At 37.8% G+C, this 19,833-nt stretch overlaps 1 protein-coding gene across 2 annotated transcripts in view; it reads right to left on the minus strand.

Moving 5' to 3' along the window:
• Positions 1 to 12,018, minus strand: part of brsk2a (BR serine/threonine kinase 2a) — a gene marked incomplete at both ends in the record, with an annotated part of 315,947 nt that extends 303,929 nt beyond the window's left edge. For both annotated transcript variants that reach the window (XM_079809884.1, XM_079809883.1), the window contains one exon: positions 11,925 to 12,018. In XM_079809884.1, coding sequence (XP_079666010.1) covers positions 11,925 to 12,018 — 94 coding nt within the window. The remainder of the gene's footprint in view (positions 1 to 11,924) is intronic.
• Positions 12,019 to 19,833: the final 7,815 nt, after the last annotated feature.

Genomic DNA, 19,833 nt, shown 5'->3' on the forward strand with positions numbered 1-19,833 from the left:
TGCCATTTAACCAAAAAATACTGGTATATGAATTTTTGGCCATATCGCCCAGCCCTAATTTCTTCAGTCATACACAAAACAGACTTGAAATGTAGCAGGTGGGCTTTAAAATAGAGGAAACACACTAAATTGTAGTGGTGATTTATTTATTTATTTTTTGCTTAACTGCATTAAAATCCAAACTAATATCACGTAATTTACACCTCTACAATGAGTGGTTGATATACCAAGGGAAGGTAGCCTCCTCTGCGATGTATTTTTTCTCAACACTCTTAACCGCTGAAAGTGAAATAATCAATGGTGATTGGCAATTTTTTTTTTCTAACGGAGGCACAAGTCCCCAGCTATGGATTTGCCTCCCCCTCCTGTTCTCGATCCCATTTGACTCACCCTAGCACTGCACAGTTTTCCGAACGGATGTAATTACATTGGCAGATTCGTCACGTTCGGGGGAAAAGCAGCTGTTGTTCCAACTTCAGTAATATTGTGTTACAGTGAAATTACAAACAAGAAACAGAGACATGAAATTAAAATAATAACAAAATTCTCTCCCATTTTCACTTCAAACTTTTGGGTAGGCTGTGCCTCCCTTACCGAGTCGTCACTAGTGCGCAAGTCATATGGACACTTTTCTAGTGCTTTTTCGAGCTTGACAGCTCCAGTCCCCATCCACTTTCATTGGCCGGAAGGGCTTTGGATTTTCAGATGAACTGTTGTTTTAACAGCTATAACAGGCACTGACTAAATGATGAACATCTTGATAAACAGTTCTCAGTCAACACTTCATAACTATCAAAAAAAAAACTCACAGTAAATCACCACTGACAAAAACATCAATACAGTTGGCAGTTTACACTCAGTCTCAGTAGTTGATGGTAAAACAGCGAGGCAATCCGTTTTGTGAGATCCCAGTTGAATTTTCACCTCTACACAATCATGCCACGGGCAACATGCACACATGTAGACACTCATTGCGTCGCTGAAGGTCAGAAACAGGCTTGTTATAGTCTGTAATTATTTTTTCACATCTGAAAAATTGGCAACATTAGGCACAAGGGCACGGAGGTTGTGAAGTGTCGCTCACTTGCAGTGTAGAAATGTCCGGAATAGCATGCTACCATTCAATTTCTTCAGAATGCAGTATGTATTCTGTGTGCAGAGCAGAGGTGGACAAACTACACAACTCCATTCCTTGAGTAAAAGTACTATTGGTTAAATATTACTCCATTACAAGTGAAAGTTGTAAAGATAGATTTTTACTTAAGTAAAAGTACAGAAGTACTTGCTTTTAAAAGTACTTAAGTATCAAAAGTAAACGCATTATTTTATTATCGTTGCATTGTTGTATGAATGCACGCTGTTCCATCATGGTGGTTTAAGCCAGTCATGCTCCATCCGACATGCTAGCATACCTTGAACTCCTTTAAATACTTGTTTAAAAGTTACAAAGCTCTTATCAAAGTCAAAATCATACTAGAAAAGAAAGGTTTCTACATTGTGTTTATTTGACAGGATTATGTAAAAAACATTTCTGAAAGGACTTCAGTTAATATTATTAGCCCAACTACGTTTTTGCATGCTAACTAACATCATTGTCGAACATTACCTATGTGTTAGCGCTGTATCCACAAGGCTATGGCAACTTGGCGGGTAAATCTATAAAAATCATTTGACCAACCAGATTTCATACAAGTGTTAATTTTGACAGCAAATTTTGATTTAGTTTTAGTCATAGTTTTTTGACTATAACATTTTAGGCATCTGAATCATTTTAATTTTAGTCTAGTTTTAATTGACTATAATAAGATTTTAGTAGATTCAATAGACTAAAAATCAGTACTTGTTGTCTGGCGTCTGAGAGGCAGCTTTCTGTGTGTACTTTCGTGTCGTCGCACTTATCCACGTCTGCTCTAATGAATTTTAACTTTTAATTATGACCATGGTTGCATGCACTGCGTCTGGGAACTACCGCCTTCTATTTTGCAATCAATTGATTAGTGTTCAAAAAATACTTGGAAATCGTTTAACTTCATGTGATCCTACAAGAGTGATTACTGATAGGCTGTCTGCACAAAAAAACAAATCATCCACTGACTTTCAAAGCGGCTACGACTTTCTACTTCGAGGGCCTTGATAGAAATGTAGTGGAGTAAAAAGTACGATATTTGTCTTTCAAATGTAGTGAAGTAAAAGTCATAAGTTTCCAGAAAAAATACTACTCAAGGAAAGTACAGATCCTCAAAAAGTGTACTTAAGTACAGTACTCAAGTAAATGTACTTAGTTACTGTCCACCTCTGGCAGTATGTACTGTATACATTTTCAATGTATAGAATATTCGGGAAGGTCTGTGAGAGTGTGTGAGAGTGTGTAACCAGAATATAACACGATACTCTCAACTTGGTCTCAACCTCAGACGTCACACCCACGGGCCGTTGGCTGAACGTCTGATGCATACGGGACACTATTCTGGAAACACTTCAGGAGTTTCGAAGTCGTCATCTGATTGGTTGAATTCTACAGGATGTCGGGGAGACGTGTGAGTGTCTCGTTCGTTAATGGTCCGCCTGGAAACAAATGCTGTGACTCCAAACTCCCTCGTGGAAGAAGAACACCGTCGTGTTTACAACTGTGACAATGAGCGCTTACCATGATCATCTAAACATTGTTTTTTTAAAGTATGTGAAGTTCGCGGCTCCATTGTTGCAGTAAACTTGCACAACATTCTTGAATTCATAATTTATAGACACACACCGGTCTGTTATTGCAGGGACATCAACTTTACATTTTTACGCCCCTAAACAGGACTCGGAACAAAACAAACTGTGACTGGTTGCGTTACATGTCAGTCAAACGTCCTCTTGGTGGTCCTTGACCAATGAAAGCTGCGATAGAGTCCAGACTTTCCGCCGTCAGTCTGAAGGTCTGGCTACGTGAGATTGGTCTCAAATGGATCTCCCCCTTCCATCATATTAACAAATTATCTGGAAGTAACATGAGACACAATTGTGTCTTTTTTTTACTTTTATTTGATTAGACTGCCAAAAATTACATTTTACATATAACTAAATTAAAAATGCAAAATAACCTGTCTATTTTCACAATAATAACTGGATGCTTCTATTTAAGACAAGACACATTGTTTTCATGCACTGGTCACAATTCTGAGATTTTGGGCTATTTTGCTTCCATAAAGACATCTTTCAAACTAGAGGAAAGAAAGCATCCAAAATACACATAAAAGTTTTAATTTTATTACACTTTCTCCACTTCAGTAGCATACTCCAAGTATGCAACAAAATTGTTTTTACAGAGGGGTTTGTTCATTTATCATTTGCCTGGTTTATATAAAATGTTATTCCTAAAAACGTAGTGAAAATGAAAAATGTATGATTTATGGGGTGATTAAGAGACCCAAAATCCTTTGACTGTAATATGTCAACAAAATGAAACAAGAATGAAACAATTTGAACCTGGCTTCAGATTTCTGTTCTGGAAATGTGTGCAAATTAGTTTATATTTATTTAGATAATACCTTATGTGTAGCCTGACGTCGTCATACTCAGATTCTAGGCATAATATGAGTCTGATACTGCTCCATTGGGCTGTGATTATGGGGCGTTTGTGTAATGGGACAAAATGTTCCAGGTCATTTTGGTGGAAACGAGTCTTATGTTACTATGTAATAGCGTTTAAAAAAAACTGTATGCATTTTGCAAAAGAACATAAAACACATAAAACTTTCATAGTAAGACAAAAACATGTTTTGGAAAAAGGATTGACAATGTATTGAATAAAAAAAAAAAGTTACAGATTACTTTTTTTATCATAATAATAATAGTAGTAGTAGCTGATGTACAATACACAGTATTACATTTTGGACAAAGCAAACAAGGCCAGCCCTAAATATACCAACGGTCTTATTATTTGGTCAGCTCCAGCTAACGCACATTCATTTATTCTTTTAATAATATATGCGTACACACTCGCATGTGTTCGTAACCCACTTGCACACACCACTTAAGACTGGTAAACAATCTCTGGTTCACTCAAGCCTAGCAGCTATACAGATGAGACCCTGCTACAAAAGCTGTGCAGAATTAAATCAAGCACTGCTGATTATCATACACAGACTGGAATATGTAATAATGGATGGTCAAATGATAAGAAAATACAATGGAAAACTAAAAACACAATAGAATTAAAAAACTTATGCTTTACTTTTTGTGTGAAAAAAGTGGTCAAAGCCCAAAAAGAAAATCACAAAAAGAAACTGCAGAAAAACACAACCAACAGCTCAGACATGTAATGCTTGAGGTTTGTTTAAATCCTTTGGAGATTTAGAGAAAAAAACTTCATAAGGTTTCCTTCATAAAAGCCCCAAATGTCTCATAGTTGTCCATCTTGCAGCGTAATGTCTCACATTATGAATAAATGAGTCAGAAGCCTGACGCAGACTTTGCTACAGGCAACAAGGCTAACAAAAAAGACTTGTTCCAATCTGAGAGGAGTCTAAAGTACATAAAACATAATATGGTGTGACATTGATTCAAATAGTGAGACAGTATTTTGACGTGTCACACTGCATAACTTAAGCACACGACTGAATGGACACAGTATTCCATTTTTTTTTTTAAATGGGAAGAAGAAAAAAAATTATGATTGGAAATTATATGAAAATAGATTTTCCCCTAACATTTCTCATCAACAGTAACATTAATGGAAAAAAGTACTCAACTACTTGAGCTGGAAATAATTTGACCATGCATATTATCTGTTGTTATATTGTCCCAAAAATACACAAAAAAGGACATAAAAAGCACAATTACGCCTTCAAATCGGAAGAGATCAGACCAGCTCAGTGTTCAATGATAAGGAAAACAAACACCTTCATTGCCTTACTGTGCCTAGCTAATGTGGAAACCGTTAAAAACCCAGCAATGACGATAAAACGTTGTCATCCCATTTATGACCAAAACATAGCAATGAAAAAAACTATTTTTCCAATTTTGTCCTAAAATACCAACAACTCAAAGCCAGAAATGTTTGCACCTTAAATATCAGCAGTAAACTGAAAAACTAGAATCACTCATTCAATAAAAGTTTAGGCTGGATCCTGTCTGGACAGGTGGTCAAAAATAGGGGAAATGGGGCTTCTATATGAAGTATAGGTTACAATCCAAAAAGACTCTATAACATTGCTTATTCAAAACAAAAATAAAGACGTAGCTTGATGACGCAGCGGGGGCTTTCGCACCGGAGGAACCTTTACATAGTTCCTAAAACTAATGACGGAAGTACACGTTTTTTGGGCGTGTTCGCACCCCAGGAACAGGGAACAATTTTAATTCTAGGAACGCCTTTCAGGGGACCAAATTAGCTCCTACTTCAGAGTAGGATCTAACCCAGCACAATAGGAACTACCAGTGATGTGAGTCTAAGCTGACTGGCTGAACGCACACGAAACACCAGCACCCACCATTTTTTTAAAAAAGCCTTCTAAACACACAGATTATAGCTGATATATTTACTCCATAAACTAATTCTACAAACATGGAAAACAGTGATAGATGGACCTCTAAAACTATATGCTTAAGAGAAAATCCAACATGACTTTGAAGGGACTAAGCGAAACATGATTGTGTATTTCTACTAAGCTATCGACATTGGACATCAACCACATGGCAAACGCCAATACTTTTTTATATACGGTCTACTTTCTTTGTATAACAGTTCTAATAATGTATTAGACAGGACTGTTAAACAGATAATAAACTAATGAAGATGGAAAAGGCGAGCATTGTGAGCTCATGCTTTGGCGTTCTCAGCGCCGTCAAAATAAATGTCCGTTGTGCAGTCAAAATAAAAGTCACAACAAAAAGCGTACAAGAGTTCCTACTGGCGGTGCGAATGCAGCCAGGCCAAGGGGAACATTTAGTTGTCGGGGAACCACCCTGATGCCTAGTTCCTATAACTAAGTTCCTAGAACTACCCACTGCGGAAGGAGCTAGTGATGGCGCGTGGAATCATGGGAGTTGTCATGTTCACCTCCACAGCTGCTTCCGCTTTATGGGTTATTTTCGGGGTGGTCCATGTGCAAAACAAACAACTGTGGCTTGCTAGATGCTACCAGAGATCGTCGGCTACAACTACTACTTCCGCATTTTTTCCAAAGTTTCTACCAACAACTGAGGGTGGAGGGGGTATGTCACCATTGACAGGCAACGCAATGACACAGGCCCAGTCACTGGCTCTGTGTTAGGTTAAACAAACATGATTTGTTCACATAGTTTCAACATTACGGATTAAGGGCGTTTTCACACCTGAATGTCCGCACCAAGGTCCGAACCGAAGTTCATGTTTTGATACTTTTTATACATTCGGTTAGTTTTGGTTTGGTTTCACATTGCAATTATGCGAGCGGACTAAAGAACTGCACGACACACTTGAGTCCACTCGTCATCATCTCTGTGGGTCAGACGCACGTCATCTAGACATTGATTGGTTTGTAAACGGACGTGCGTCTGACGGGCGTCTTTGACAAGAATGAATGAGCGGACGCATATCGCCGCCACTATTGAACGGTGCGCATTGCTGGACTATTTTTTATTCGTTACGTTTAAAAGTGGACATTTCAAGCTTTATATTCACATATTTCTCATGTTTGTGAGACGAGTATCTGCTGAGTTTTGGTTTATTTGAGAAGCTCCAGTTCATGTGTAAAGCATGTGATCGCTCCCACGATTATTGTCTGCTTCCCATTAAAGAAAGGCTTTCTAAGCAAAATCATACAAAATTTTGTTCAAAATTATTTCTGACTTTCTGTCTTCTGACATATTGTGCATATTTTAACTTTTCATAATCAATGTAGCCTAAATTGAATTTAAAAATAACATTATAATATTTAAACATAAACAGGAACTTCCTGTAAATGTTCTGAAAGTCTGAACCGTACAGAAAATGCTTTCACACTTGAAACAAACCAAACCTTTGTTCAGTTTGATCCGGACTGAGACGACCTCTTTTCACACCTGCAATTTTGATTCGGACCAAACTGAAAAGTCAGAAAATTCGGACCAAACAAGGTAGGTGTGAAAACGTCCTTAGTCCATTTTAGGTGACCCAATTAAGTAGAATCTAAGTGATTTTACATAGTTCCCTATGTTGTGTCACATCACTGAATTATAAGATTGTACCAGCTAGCTCACAAACTATAAGCTAGCATTAGCACATATTAGCGTGATAAGTGGTAAAAGTAAATGCTCATTGAACAAAGCTGTATAGAGTGGTGCAGGTGTTACATCACTTTGTAGGCCAAAGTGCGAGCAAGTTAGCATTTTAGCACTTCTGGTTACCTCGTCCCGAAGTCAATGGGTTTTTTTTAATTAGGTTTTGGTAAAATGGCTGAAATAAGGTCTGTGGTGAACACAAGCTCAGGACACTTTCATGTATTATTCTACAACATAAAATACATCAGTATTACCCCACTCGTGATTTTTTGAAGCGGTTATGTGTCTTGAAAAAGGCGGTTGCTAACAAGTGGCTAAATGGGACTACAGAGGCTGTCGAGGACATTAAACGTCATCACGATGAACAGGTAAGCTCAGTCCGCTTTTACAGCTTCATTATTGTGCTTTTATAAACTATTCTAACTCAAACTTTCAGGGAAAATGTTTTTAGGTAAAAACTGAAAGAGTTGTCAGAAGGTTAGTGATGTTGACGTTGAATTCGTGGGACCATGGTGTAAATCGTTTATAGCCTACCTTTAGCCTTTTACTTCTGGCGACTGCATTTAAGGCTTCAAAATTAATAGAAGTTGTGTTCATCTTTGATAATTATCTTGATGGCAAAACGTGTAAGTATCATAAACTTTTGTTGATCACAGAGCTTGTTTTTTGTGATATTCCATGAGACATTGGAAGAATGTTTGGATCCAAGCAGATCTCAGCAACCATTGACTATAGTGGGAAAAAAATACTGTGGTAGTCAATGACTGTCGAGATCTGCTTGGGTACAAACATTCATGCAAATATCTTCTTTTGTGTTCAGCAGAAGAAATAAATTCATACAGGTTTGGAACAACTTGAGGGTGAGTAAATGATGACAGAATTAAAATTTTGGGGTGAACTATCCCTTTAATAATTTAACCTGGTACATTTGAGAGATTTACAATCGAAAGCAAAGAAATCAATAGAAGAGAAACATTTTGTTGCATAGGTTGTAAATAATATGATGGAGTAAATTGGACAATGTGTTTTCTCACTTCTATAACTACAGAAAGAATAAACTCTACATATAATCAGCAACATGTCTTGAACATTACATAATTGTAAATTAGATAAAATAATTAAATGTACAGTTTAACATTAGATATCAAATTCAAATAATATTATACAAGATATTTACCACATCCTGAATGATTGAAAATGTTATCAGATCAGATCGGAGCACTTCCAGGCTTGCCCAAACAGGCAACTCTTGATAAGCATCTTCCATAAACCTACTGCAACCATCCTGTATTAGATCAGTGCGGGGAAGTTGAAATATAAAACTTGCAATAGAGCTGCATCATTGTAGCAAATCACATGATTCCACCCCCAGTCATTTCACAACAGATATGAAATTATACTGTTTATGTAATTACAAGCTGCAGTTAAAATAAACCATGCACCACATCCTTAAAACGGCCTTTTTAACCCAGACTGCGGAACTCCCTAGCAACAAGAAACAAGACAATTCACTCCATCTTCTCACTTCAAAACGCTCTCAAGGCTATAGCCAAAAATCTGGCTTTATTCCTTTTTCTCACTTCCTCCCTCCCTCGGTTTCTAGTTCGTCAGCGGCACGCATGGTCCTACGAGTGCCCGGTCCACGTGAACGATTGTGTGAGCCAGAGACTTACCATGAGGGATTACAAACACAAGTGTGTTTGTGTCTGATCCTAATCACATAATGGATATGGCATTGCACAGGACGCCTAGATCAGCCCAGGCCTTCCGCTTTACATTATAAATAACAGCTCTATCACAGACAGAGCTGGCATCAAGAAGCTAACAATCACCGGGCATTTGTCTTCAAACTCTTGGCTTATACCTGGAAAGTGAGTTAAGCAGTATTAAACTTTGATGTTGAATATCTACAAGGAAAAATAGTCACATAAGAGGTATCGCAAATGTGCGCGTCATGCTGATCTGATTAGGCAGACAGGTGGTAGACATGCAGACGAACACAAAGGAAAGCAGTAGTTGACATATACTGTGTGATCTATGAAGAACAAACTGAATCCTGTAGGCGTTGCACGTGCACGGATTACATATTTAAACAAATCTCAATGACACATATCAGTTTACAGTGGCCGGAAGATATTTAGACACTTTTAAAGTTCTTAACACGACATTATAACGAAATATTATGCCAAGCAGCATCAGCACAAGCTTTTCTCAGAACTAACTTCACTTTACGGAGTCATTTTTATTAAGTCTTTCAATCAACCTGGTGATTTTAAGTGCATTGTAAACCCAAATAAGTTGGCAAAACTCAAAAAAATTGAGGCAATCAGTTACATCACTTTATTTAAGTTAAGAAATTTAAAGATGAGATTGCAGATTTTTATTTTGTACTCTTAACTTCAAATATTTAAGTAAGCTAATACATTTAAATGTAAAACAATATATTAAACAGGTTTAGTAATGGAAACTTGGCTAGCTTTAACTAGCTAATTCAATAAATACCGCCTTGCTAATTGGGAACACAATGCTTTAGCATTAGCATAGCATAGCACTTGCTGAATGAGTACATCAACATAAAAAATGTAACATACTGTATATCTGTTCTCAAACTAAGCTCATGCTCCACTCGTCACATGATGGTAACACCCCCCAAAAACCAAACATAACAGAAACTCTTTTAAACTAACATAAAACATTAAACACTACTACATCTCCACCTTAACATTAATCTTGCACACACAAAAAACAATTAATTTTAATATTTACTCTCCCTTTTAAGTGTCATGGCAAAGCATGTAGGGAAATAGAAATCCCAACCCAGTTTCAGTTAAACTTAAGTTTGTAAATTAAAAGAAACGAGTTCATAAAACTCAAAACAATTCAGATGACTTAAAATGTGTCAGTTTTGAGAACTCAAATGAAAAAGAAAGTTCTAAATACTCATAAAAGTTCATTTGATTGAACTCTTGATTAATTTGAGTTGACTCTACTTAAACCAAATCATTATTTTGAGAGTTAGGGTTCTGATTTGGGCCACTTCTGTGGTCCTAAACAGGTCAGATGTTTTGCAATGCGACCAGTCATATCGGAATTCATGCGACTCTAGAGAAACATTTGTCCCAATTCTGCGCTCATGGGAGTCGGATTTTACATGCCCGAAGTTATCAAGACAGTTGCGAAAGTTAGTCAGTGAAGGACAGTGATGTGTCAGAGTTCATCAGTATTAGTGACGGCTCTATATACAAGCAAAGCATGAGGGCTGGAATCATAAATGGTTAAAAACTCTTGTCTCTTTTTAGCACTCGTCTTTGTTTTTTATATTGTCTGTGGATAAATTCACTGGCAGATCACACTAAGTAAATGCGTAATTACTTACTTTAATGTTCTTTTGCGCATGAGAGTCAGTTCAGGACCCCTGGTATCTGATATTGGCCACATTTATGTTAACAGCTATACAAAAAAATAAAACATTGAATTGGCGCAATAAATCAGAATTGAGCACTATAAGGGTCGCAGTGTCAACGTAGCCAAAAAACTTTTTTTTTTACATTTTATCTATTATTTTTGTAAAATGCTTGTGCAATCTTTTGTATTTTGCATATAATAAAGTGCAATTTTCAAATGTTGCTGAAGTTGTCACTGAAAAACTTGACCATAAATGAATATAATAAATGCAATGAAACAGGATCTGAACTTTGAGCTTGATTGCATAATCTTACTTATCGGAAAACATAAAATCTCATGTTTCCATTAATGGCAGAACATACTGAGAACACACTGATAAAACCAACATGGTCCATTTATAAGCAAACAGACTGTCTATTGGATCTTGACCACATATAAAATACTACCAATCACCTATCAGCTCCCATCACAGAAACCAACACAAACATGTTCCCAAAAACATGCACTAAGCATCTTCTGGTGGAGAGGTTATAATAAAACAAACAATTTTAATATTTGAGGATGGCAGTTGGGCAGAAACAGCAATAAAGTGTTGCATCACTTTCTCATTGCAGTGATTTGGTGGTTCCTGCTGCCATGTACCGTCACATTTGATCTATAATTTTATACAAAATTATTTTAAAAAAACATTCCTTTTAAAAATAGAATAATCTGTAATATATAATCAATATAGACATTAAACATTTGCTAAATTACTACTAATAAATAAAATATTAAATAAGTATGCACATATTAAAAATGTAAAATAGCTGGATTCTACTTTAAGGATTTGTTAATTATCAAAATCTAACACCAAAAGCAAAAAAAAAAAAAAAAAAGCAGTAATTTAGTGAATTGATCACTTTCAGGTATGGCATCATACACCTGCAAACCCTTACGGTCACATGCTAATGAAGAGATGAAGGTGCAGATCGTGGTGACACCCTGCCTCCAGCTATTCTTAGAAAAGTTAAAGCTATTGGCATTTATGCATCATGTAAAACTCAAGTGTATGAGACAAGTTCAAAAGCACGCATTCAGATCCCAATGCTGCAACACACCCGAGCTGAAGGTTGCAGAGACAATTTGTTACCGAAACAAATCAATGACAGATATGCATCCACCTGTCCATCGTGCACATCAATACATAACCAAACACGCAATGTCAGCCACCTCAACACATGCTGATCTCTCTTACATGGAGATTATAATGCAATGCCAAAAGCACAATTTAAATGACTAAAAGCACAAACCTGTCTGTCCTTTCCCGAGGGTCTTTTCTAAGCGGTATGGTCCCACGTAATTGGCATGAGGGGTAGTGCTATTTTCTTTCCCAGACAATGACATGTTTCCCGTCTAAACACACTTCACGCGGCGTTGCAGTTCTTGGGATACAGCAATCCTCTTATAGCTGGATGCACCGGAGGACGCGCTTTACTCCAATTTAACGATGTCTCTTTTTGTTTCTCCTGCCCGTTTTAGACCGAGAGTCTGTGGTTAAGGTGGGAAAAGAGCTGTTTAAATGTGTCCTCTCCTTTCCTTTTCACGGGATGAACCGGGCGGCTTAAGATCCGACTGGCATTGCGGGGACCTGCACAGCTTGTGTCCGCCTGCGCGGCTGCTCTCTGTGGAGTGGCCGGTGCGCGAATCAACCAACGCTACTACGGCGAAGGCACGCTCGTTAATATTCATAAGCTACGCTTTCGCCATTGGATAGTCACCAAGCAACGTCAGCAGGATTTAATTAATATTAAGGAGGCAGATTTTATTTATTGAAGAACAGAAAACCAGTGATGAACCAAATTTAAAATAAATAAATCTGTGCGTTAAATAAATAGCCTAAGTAAATAAATAAATGTGTATAATGCAAGTCATACTTATAAACACTGTATTATAGACATTTACACATTTTCACACAATTTAGTCCTGTGCTCATTTTTAAATTATTAATTGATTTTCGTGAATACTTATTACATTTATTGTTTTCATGGTTTACATTTGGCAAGTTTGCTTTAATGTACATGAAATTTGCTAAAGAAGCCAAGCCATTGGATGATGCATAAGTGACATCATCACACCCTAATGCATATTAATGAGATTGGCCTTTGTCGTAGTAGGATTGGTAATTTCGCGTGTATCACAGAGGCTGGTCCGCAGCGCTTAATTTTGATTGACGGAGTAGCTCGCCAAGCCCGAGAGTGTCTGTGTGCCGCAACCACAGCACATTATTCTTATAGTTTATTTTTTATTTTTTATTTTATAGCCTAGTGCTTTTTCAAAGCAGCTTTAAAGTGATAATAGGAAATTAATGGAAGATAGATTGGTTTGGCTGTATAGCAGCTCTAAAAAAAGTTTTTGACTCATTCATTTCTGTTGTAAAAAAAATAATTAAAAAAAAAAGCAATAGTTATTTACTTTGGGGCCACTTACACGACACCTTTTTCAACTAAAACAGAAAACTTTTAATGCAATTCATCATTAACCTACATCAAATTAAGCTTTAGTTCACCCACAAATTAAATTTCTGTCATCATTTACTCACCCTCATGTTGTTCCAAACCCATAAGACCTTCGTTCATCTTCGGAACACAAATGAATATATTTTTGATGAAATCCGAGAGCTCTCTGACCCCTCTATAGACAGCAATTTAATTACCACTTTCAAGGCCCAGAAAGGTAAGAAAAATCGTCCATGTGACTCCAGTGGTTCAACTTTAACCTTATGAAGCAACAAGAATACTTTTTGTGTGCAAAAAAACTAACAAAATAACGACTTTATCCAACAATTTTTTCTAGCCTGTGTCAGACTCTTACGCTGTTGACGCAACAGAAACAGTGCAGTGCTTCCTAGTTCTACGGCAGAACGACTCTCGTGAACAGCGTCAGCCAATGGTAAGCCGGTATTCTGGAAGTGTGCCACTGTTTAAACTACGTCAACAGCGTAAGAGTCTGATTTATTGAAAAAAGTCGTTATTTTGAAAAGGCAAAGAAGTCCAGGGTGCTCAGGGAGTTCAATAAGACGTATGAAGGTGCTCTTTGGGGTTGGGAATTCAAATGAATGTGGAAAATAAGGAAAATCCAAGGCACTCTTCTTCAGAATATTAAAAAGCCTTTATTTTACTGGCTGAAGAAGGCTGTCTGTGCCGCTATGCGTGGGTTGTGTTTCCCCCCCACCATGTTTTTTTAATTTTCTATTATGAAATAGTCAGTAAAATAAAGGCTTTTTAATATTCTGAAGACGAGTGCCTTGGATTATCCTTATTTTCCACATTCAAAGTCGTTATTTTGTTTGTTTTTTGCGCACAAAAAGTATTCTTGTCGCTTCATAAAATTAAGATTTAACCACTGGTGTCACATGGACTATTTGAACGATGTCTTCACTACCTTTCTGGACCTTGAAAGTGGTAATTAAATTGCTGTTTATGGAGGGGTCAGTGAGCTCTCGGATTTCATCAAAAATATCTTCATTTGTGTTCCGAAGATGAACGAAGGTTATCCACCACTTTTTTCTGCTATGATCTTATACATGTAACGTTTCTCTAAGGTCGTGGTGTCTCAGTTACCTGCTCATAAAGGTTCCAGTGCTGTGTTCACTGAGCAGAGTGTGTTGGCCAAAAGCTTAATTTCACAACCTACTGATCTCAGACCTGTGTGAGAGTGAGAACAGATGCTGGAGGGCCAACAGCCAATGACACGCCTCCCTAAGTGTGACACACTGCACCCTACTTTGTGCCAGAGAGGATGTAAATGTTCACCACACGCACGGCATTGCATTACATATCCTGTGGATGTACATACAGTGCCGCAACACATGCTTCGGTGCAACTCAATACACATCGAAGTACTTCATCAGCTGTGTTGTGGAATTTGAGACGCATTAACAACAGTTTGAAACGAAATATCGGGAACAAAAACATTCCTGTTTTCAGTAGAGAACTTGTAGTTCTCCTGGAAGATCTGGTCCTCAGAATCTGGTTAATATAATATTGCAAACCCCAACACACATACTTTCTGCTCAGGAACTTAATTCAATTAAATAAGTTCACTTAAACAAGTTCCTGTACATACATACAACTGTTTATTATGGAGTATGCTTGTGTATAGTATGAATGCCATGATGGCATTTTCATTTGACCTGTCTTGCAAGTCCTCACCCGTGGCCTCATGGGATAGTAAAATGTCCACTCACAAATTTTTGACCGATGTGGTAAACCATCCACTCTCCATTCTCACCATTGTCACAAACTCTTTCATGAACACTAAGAATTTGGACATGCTACACTTCATGAGTACTGCTTTTCACAATATAAAAATGCCTTTCGAAAGCATTCGTGCCTCTTCTTTTTTTTCTTCACATTTTGCTATGTTGCAGCTTAGGTTAAACTCAGTTCTTAGTTGAAGCACCTTTACAGCCTCAAGTCTTTCGGGGTATGATGCGACAATCTTTGTACATCTGCCTTTGGGGATTTTCTGCCATTCTTTTCTTCCTCTCACGCTCTGTCAGGTTGGACGGGGACCGTCGATGGACAGCTATTTTCAGGTTTCTCCAGAGATGTTTGATGGGTTCAAGTCCGGTCTCTGGCTGGGCCACTCAAGGACATTCACAGAGTTGTCCTTAAGCCACTCTTGCATCGTCTTAGCTGTGTGCTTAGTAGTGTTATAGTACTCGAGACCGGTCTTAAGACCATTTTTTGGTCTTGTCTTAATCTCGACCACATTTGTACTCGGCCTTGTCTCTGTCTCAGACTTAGAGGACTCTGGATTTTGTTTCAAGACCGGTCACAGACCTTCACAAATGCTGGGATATTACTAATTTGCCAGTGCATTGTCTGAATTATTTATTAACATCATTAATGTGATTGGATGGGAAACTTTGTGCTTCAGATGCAATCAATAACTTATTTCTAATTTGATTTATGTATTGTGCCGTTTCAGAAATTAATGAGGGACTGTGTCAAAAATGTCACCAAAATGAATACATATGCTTACAAAATTCAAGATATCGTTTGAAAAAAAGTACTTGTATGAGATCTAGATTTTTATATTATTATATTTTATTAAGCAATATCACAAGAGCAAGAGAGCTGTTTTCACAAATTTGAGTATGACTGCAAGCATGATATTGCTTCAATAATCTTTTTTTTTAAACATTATTCTCAAAATGATTCATGCTTTTGTAATTTACCAATTCAGATGCATCTTCTGTACCTCCGCTACAGTGCAAAGATGAATTTTGTTGTTAATGATTTCATATGATTGGTAACAGCTCTATATAGTGTCGTATTCTAATTATTATCATTGATTAAAAATAAGTCATTTCTCAAGCGGTAATCTGGATCTTTATGAATTTAAGGAGTGCTGGTCTGGTCTTGTCTTGGTCTCAACCCTTCAAAGTCTTGGTCTTGTCTGGTCTCAACACACATTGGTCTTGGTCTTGACTCTGTCTCAGATTAGGTGGTCTTGACTACAACACTAGTGCTTAGGATCATTGTCCTGCTGGAAGGTGGGCCTTCTGCCCAGTCTGAGGTTCTAAAGGGTTTTCATTAAGGATGTCTCTATATTTTGCTGCGTTGAGCTTTCCTTCTACCCTGACGAGTCCCCAGTCCCAGTCGCTGAAAAACACCCCCACAGCATGATGCTGCTCCACCACACTTTACAGTTGGGATGGTATTTTGCGACTGATGAGCAGTGCCTGGTTTCCTCCAGACATAACGCTTGGAATTGAGGTTCATCAGACCAGAAAATCTTGTTTCTCACAGTCTGAGAAAGTCCTTTAGGTGCTTTTTCCACATTCCAAGTGGGTTTTCGTGTGTCTTCACTGAGGAGAGGCTTGAGTCTGCCAGCTTTGTTCCAAAATGCTTCCATTAAGGATTATGGAGGCTAGAAACTTCTGAGAACCTTCAACACAGCAGAATTTATTTATTTTTTGTTATTTTTTTTGTAATCTGCCCCTGATCCGTGTCTCGTCACAATCCTGCCACTGAGCTCAGGTCATTCCTTTGACCTCATGGCTTGGTTTTTGCTCTGACATGCAGCTTTAAGACCTTTTACTGAGATGTGTGTGCCTTTCCATGATTGAATTTGCCACAAGTTAACTCTACTCAAAGTGTAGAGTTTTTTTTTAGATTTAGATTTAGATTTAGATTTTTTTAAATGTGTAGACGTTGTCGTGTTGGCCCCTTCTAACCAGGACCTTCAGCATGCACTGCTGAACGGTTTGCAGCCGAGTGTGAAGCGGCTGGGATGAGGATCAGCACCTCCAAATCCGAGGCCATGGTCCTCAGTCGGAAAAGGGTGGTTTGCCCACTTCAGGTTGGTGGAGAGTTCCTGCCTCAAGTGGAGTATGTTCACAAGTGAGGGGAGGATGGAACGGGAGATTGACAGACGGAAACTGTCGATCAGTTTCTGCAGTATTGCGGTCGATGTACCGGTCTTCGTAAGGCGAAGCTCTCGATTTACCGGTCAATCTACGTTCCTACTCGCACCTATGGTCATGAGCTTTGGGTCATGACCGAAAGGACAAGATCCCGGATACAGGTGGCCGAAATGAGCTTTCTCCGCAGGGTGGCTGGGCGCTCCCTTAGGGATAGGGTGAGAAGCTCAGTCACCCGGGAGGAACTCGGAGTAGAGCCGCTGCTCCTCCACATCGAGAGGGGTCAGCTGAGGTGGCTCGGGCATCTGTTCCGTATGCCTCCTGAACGCCTTCCCGGAAAGGTGTTTCGGGCATGTCCAACCGGGAGGAGGCCCCGGGGGAGACCAAGGACACGCTGGAGGGACTGTGTCTCCCGGCTGGCCTGGGAACGCCTCGGGGTTCCCCCGGAAGAGCTAGAGGAAGTGTCTAGGGAGAGGGATCTCTGCTTAGACTGCTGCCCCCGCGACCCGGCCCTGGATAAAGCGGAAGAAGATGGATGGATGGATGGATGGATGGATGGATGGATGGATGGATGGATGGAGTTATGAAAAAAATTTGTGAAATTGCATTCAACCAACAGGCTGCATTGAGCTAGAGGAACTTAATAATTTGTAGCATAAATACAGCATTTTAAGTTGATTATTTAAAAAAATTAAGTCACTCCAATCACTTGATTTGTAGCCCTGGAACCAAATAATCTTATCTATTTCAGTTCAAATCCCCAGTTATTATGGCATATGCTTAATGTAACTTATTTGGCATGTATATGTAATGATCAAGTAATCTATTACTTGTCACTGGCATTAGCACATTCATTGCTTATAGAGTCAACTCTTGTCATTCTCTTCAGAAATGGTAACCACAAAAGCTTCAACATTACAGAAACTATTTTAAATGTCAAACATAACAGCATTAAACACTTATTTTATTTGAGTTTTTCACCTAATATTTATATTTTATTTGAGCTTAATGTCAAGATCGAAAATGATTTTTAATAGTTATAGATCACAATAACAACACTTATCCTTGCAAAGTTTTATGGTTTTTCTTTTAGTTCTGCAGAACACAATCTCAATCATGGCAATTTGTAACTATTTTACGTTTTTGGCAAACTGTTCCCCAATTTGTATGAATTCATATGATCTTATTCATTTGATTTCATATGATCTGCTCTCGTGGCACACCCCAGTGACGGTTATGTTTGTGGACCTTCATACGATTCACACTATACGCATTCATACAAAATCACCACGTCCACCTCGTTAAATATTTACAGTTTGCCCATGAAATTGGGTTGGAACTCAAAAGAAGATATTTTGAAGAATGTTTCAGAAGTTTTATATTATTAAACTCAATTGGATTCCAAAACTTACAAACTCCAAAAGAAGGAAAGGAGTTGATGTAGGAACACATCAGCATCACAGTCCCCAACACCCAACTCTCATGTCCCCATCCACAATAACAGTTCTCAGTGAGAATCTCCCTTTGATCCATTGAGGAACATCTGTACATGTTGTGTCTAATCAAGGTTGGCCGTACGTCCCTCGCTCCCCTGCATCACAACTACTGTGAAATTAATCAGGAGTCGCAGCAAGCACCCGTGCTGTTTACTGTTTACATGCTGACGGGCGCAAACCAAATAAAACTTGGTAAATAGTGTCCTCCGTACCTTTGATTTACTATTGCCCCGTTGTCTGTGCGTGAGCAACCGGGCGAGGTGGGAATATTATACAGATTTATGCTAATGAGATGCAGATGTACATATCAGATAGAAGGGTGAAACTGGGGAAATGGTTTGTAGATCTGAAGGGCGGGAAATGACTTAGCGTGATGCTACATGTGAATGTCCATTAAAGGTCTTACAAGTGTATGCTAATCTTTCTTGAATTTCCCAAAAAAAATTGAGATGAGATGCCTGTTGTTTGCAATACAAACTAACTTCCAAACATTTCCTACCACTCCTAGCTCTGATTTGATATGTGCTGTTTTGGAACATGCATCCACAAATTGCAGATTTGATAATAAAAAAATGTTGGGGAAACTTCTTTGAAACTTCCAGATTAATATGGTTATAAATATAGAACTTTCTGATGATGTAACCAATGCCTTACCAATACCAGTGTGAATAACAGTTGCATAAACATAGAAATTATGTTAAGACTGTCTTAAGATCTAGTATGATCAACTAGCAGTTAGTTGTAATCAGTCTTACTTTTCGGTATCAAACTAGACCAATCTATGTTTTATGTAACTAACTGAAACAGTCTTAAAGAAAAAAATGGATGACTAAATTGTAAAACTTCTTTGCATTTTATATATACAGTATATATATATATATATATATATATATATATATATATATATATATATATATATATATATATATATATATATATATATATATATATATATATATATATATATATATATATATATATATATATATATATATATATATATATATATATATATATATATATATATATATATATATATATATATATTCATTTTGATGATATTTTTGGATGTACATCAGGGAGTTTTTCATGTAGACCTATGGCTGATTCGCCTATAGGCACGCTCCGGTCCTGTACGTACTTAACACAATTTGACGTGAAACTGCTTTTCATATTCTTACACTAATCTTATATCAGTTGTACAAGCTGGTACAGGTTCAGTGTGAACAGAAGGAGAGTGTGATTAATTGAAGGATCAACGGCAAACAGGGAAACCCATTATAGCCCATCTGT

The sequence above is a fragment of the Gobio gobio genome (genome assembly GCF_949357685.1).
Source record: "Gobio gobio genome assembly, chromosome: 25".
NCBI classification, from domain to species: domain Eukaryota; kingdom Metazoa; phylum Chordata; class Actinopteri; order Cypriniformes; family Gobionidae; genus Gobio; species Gobio gobio.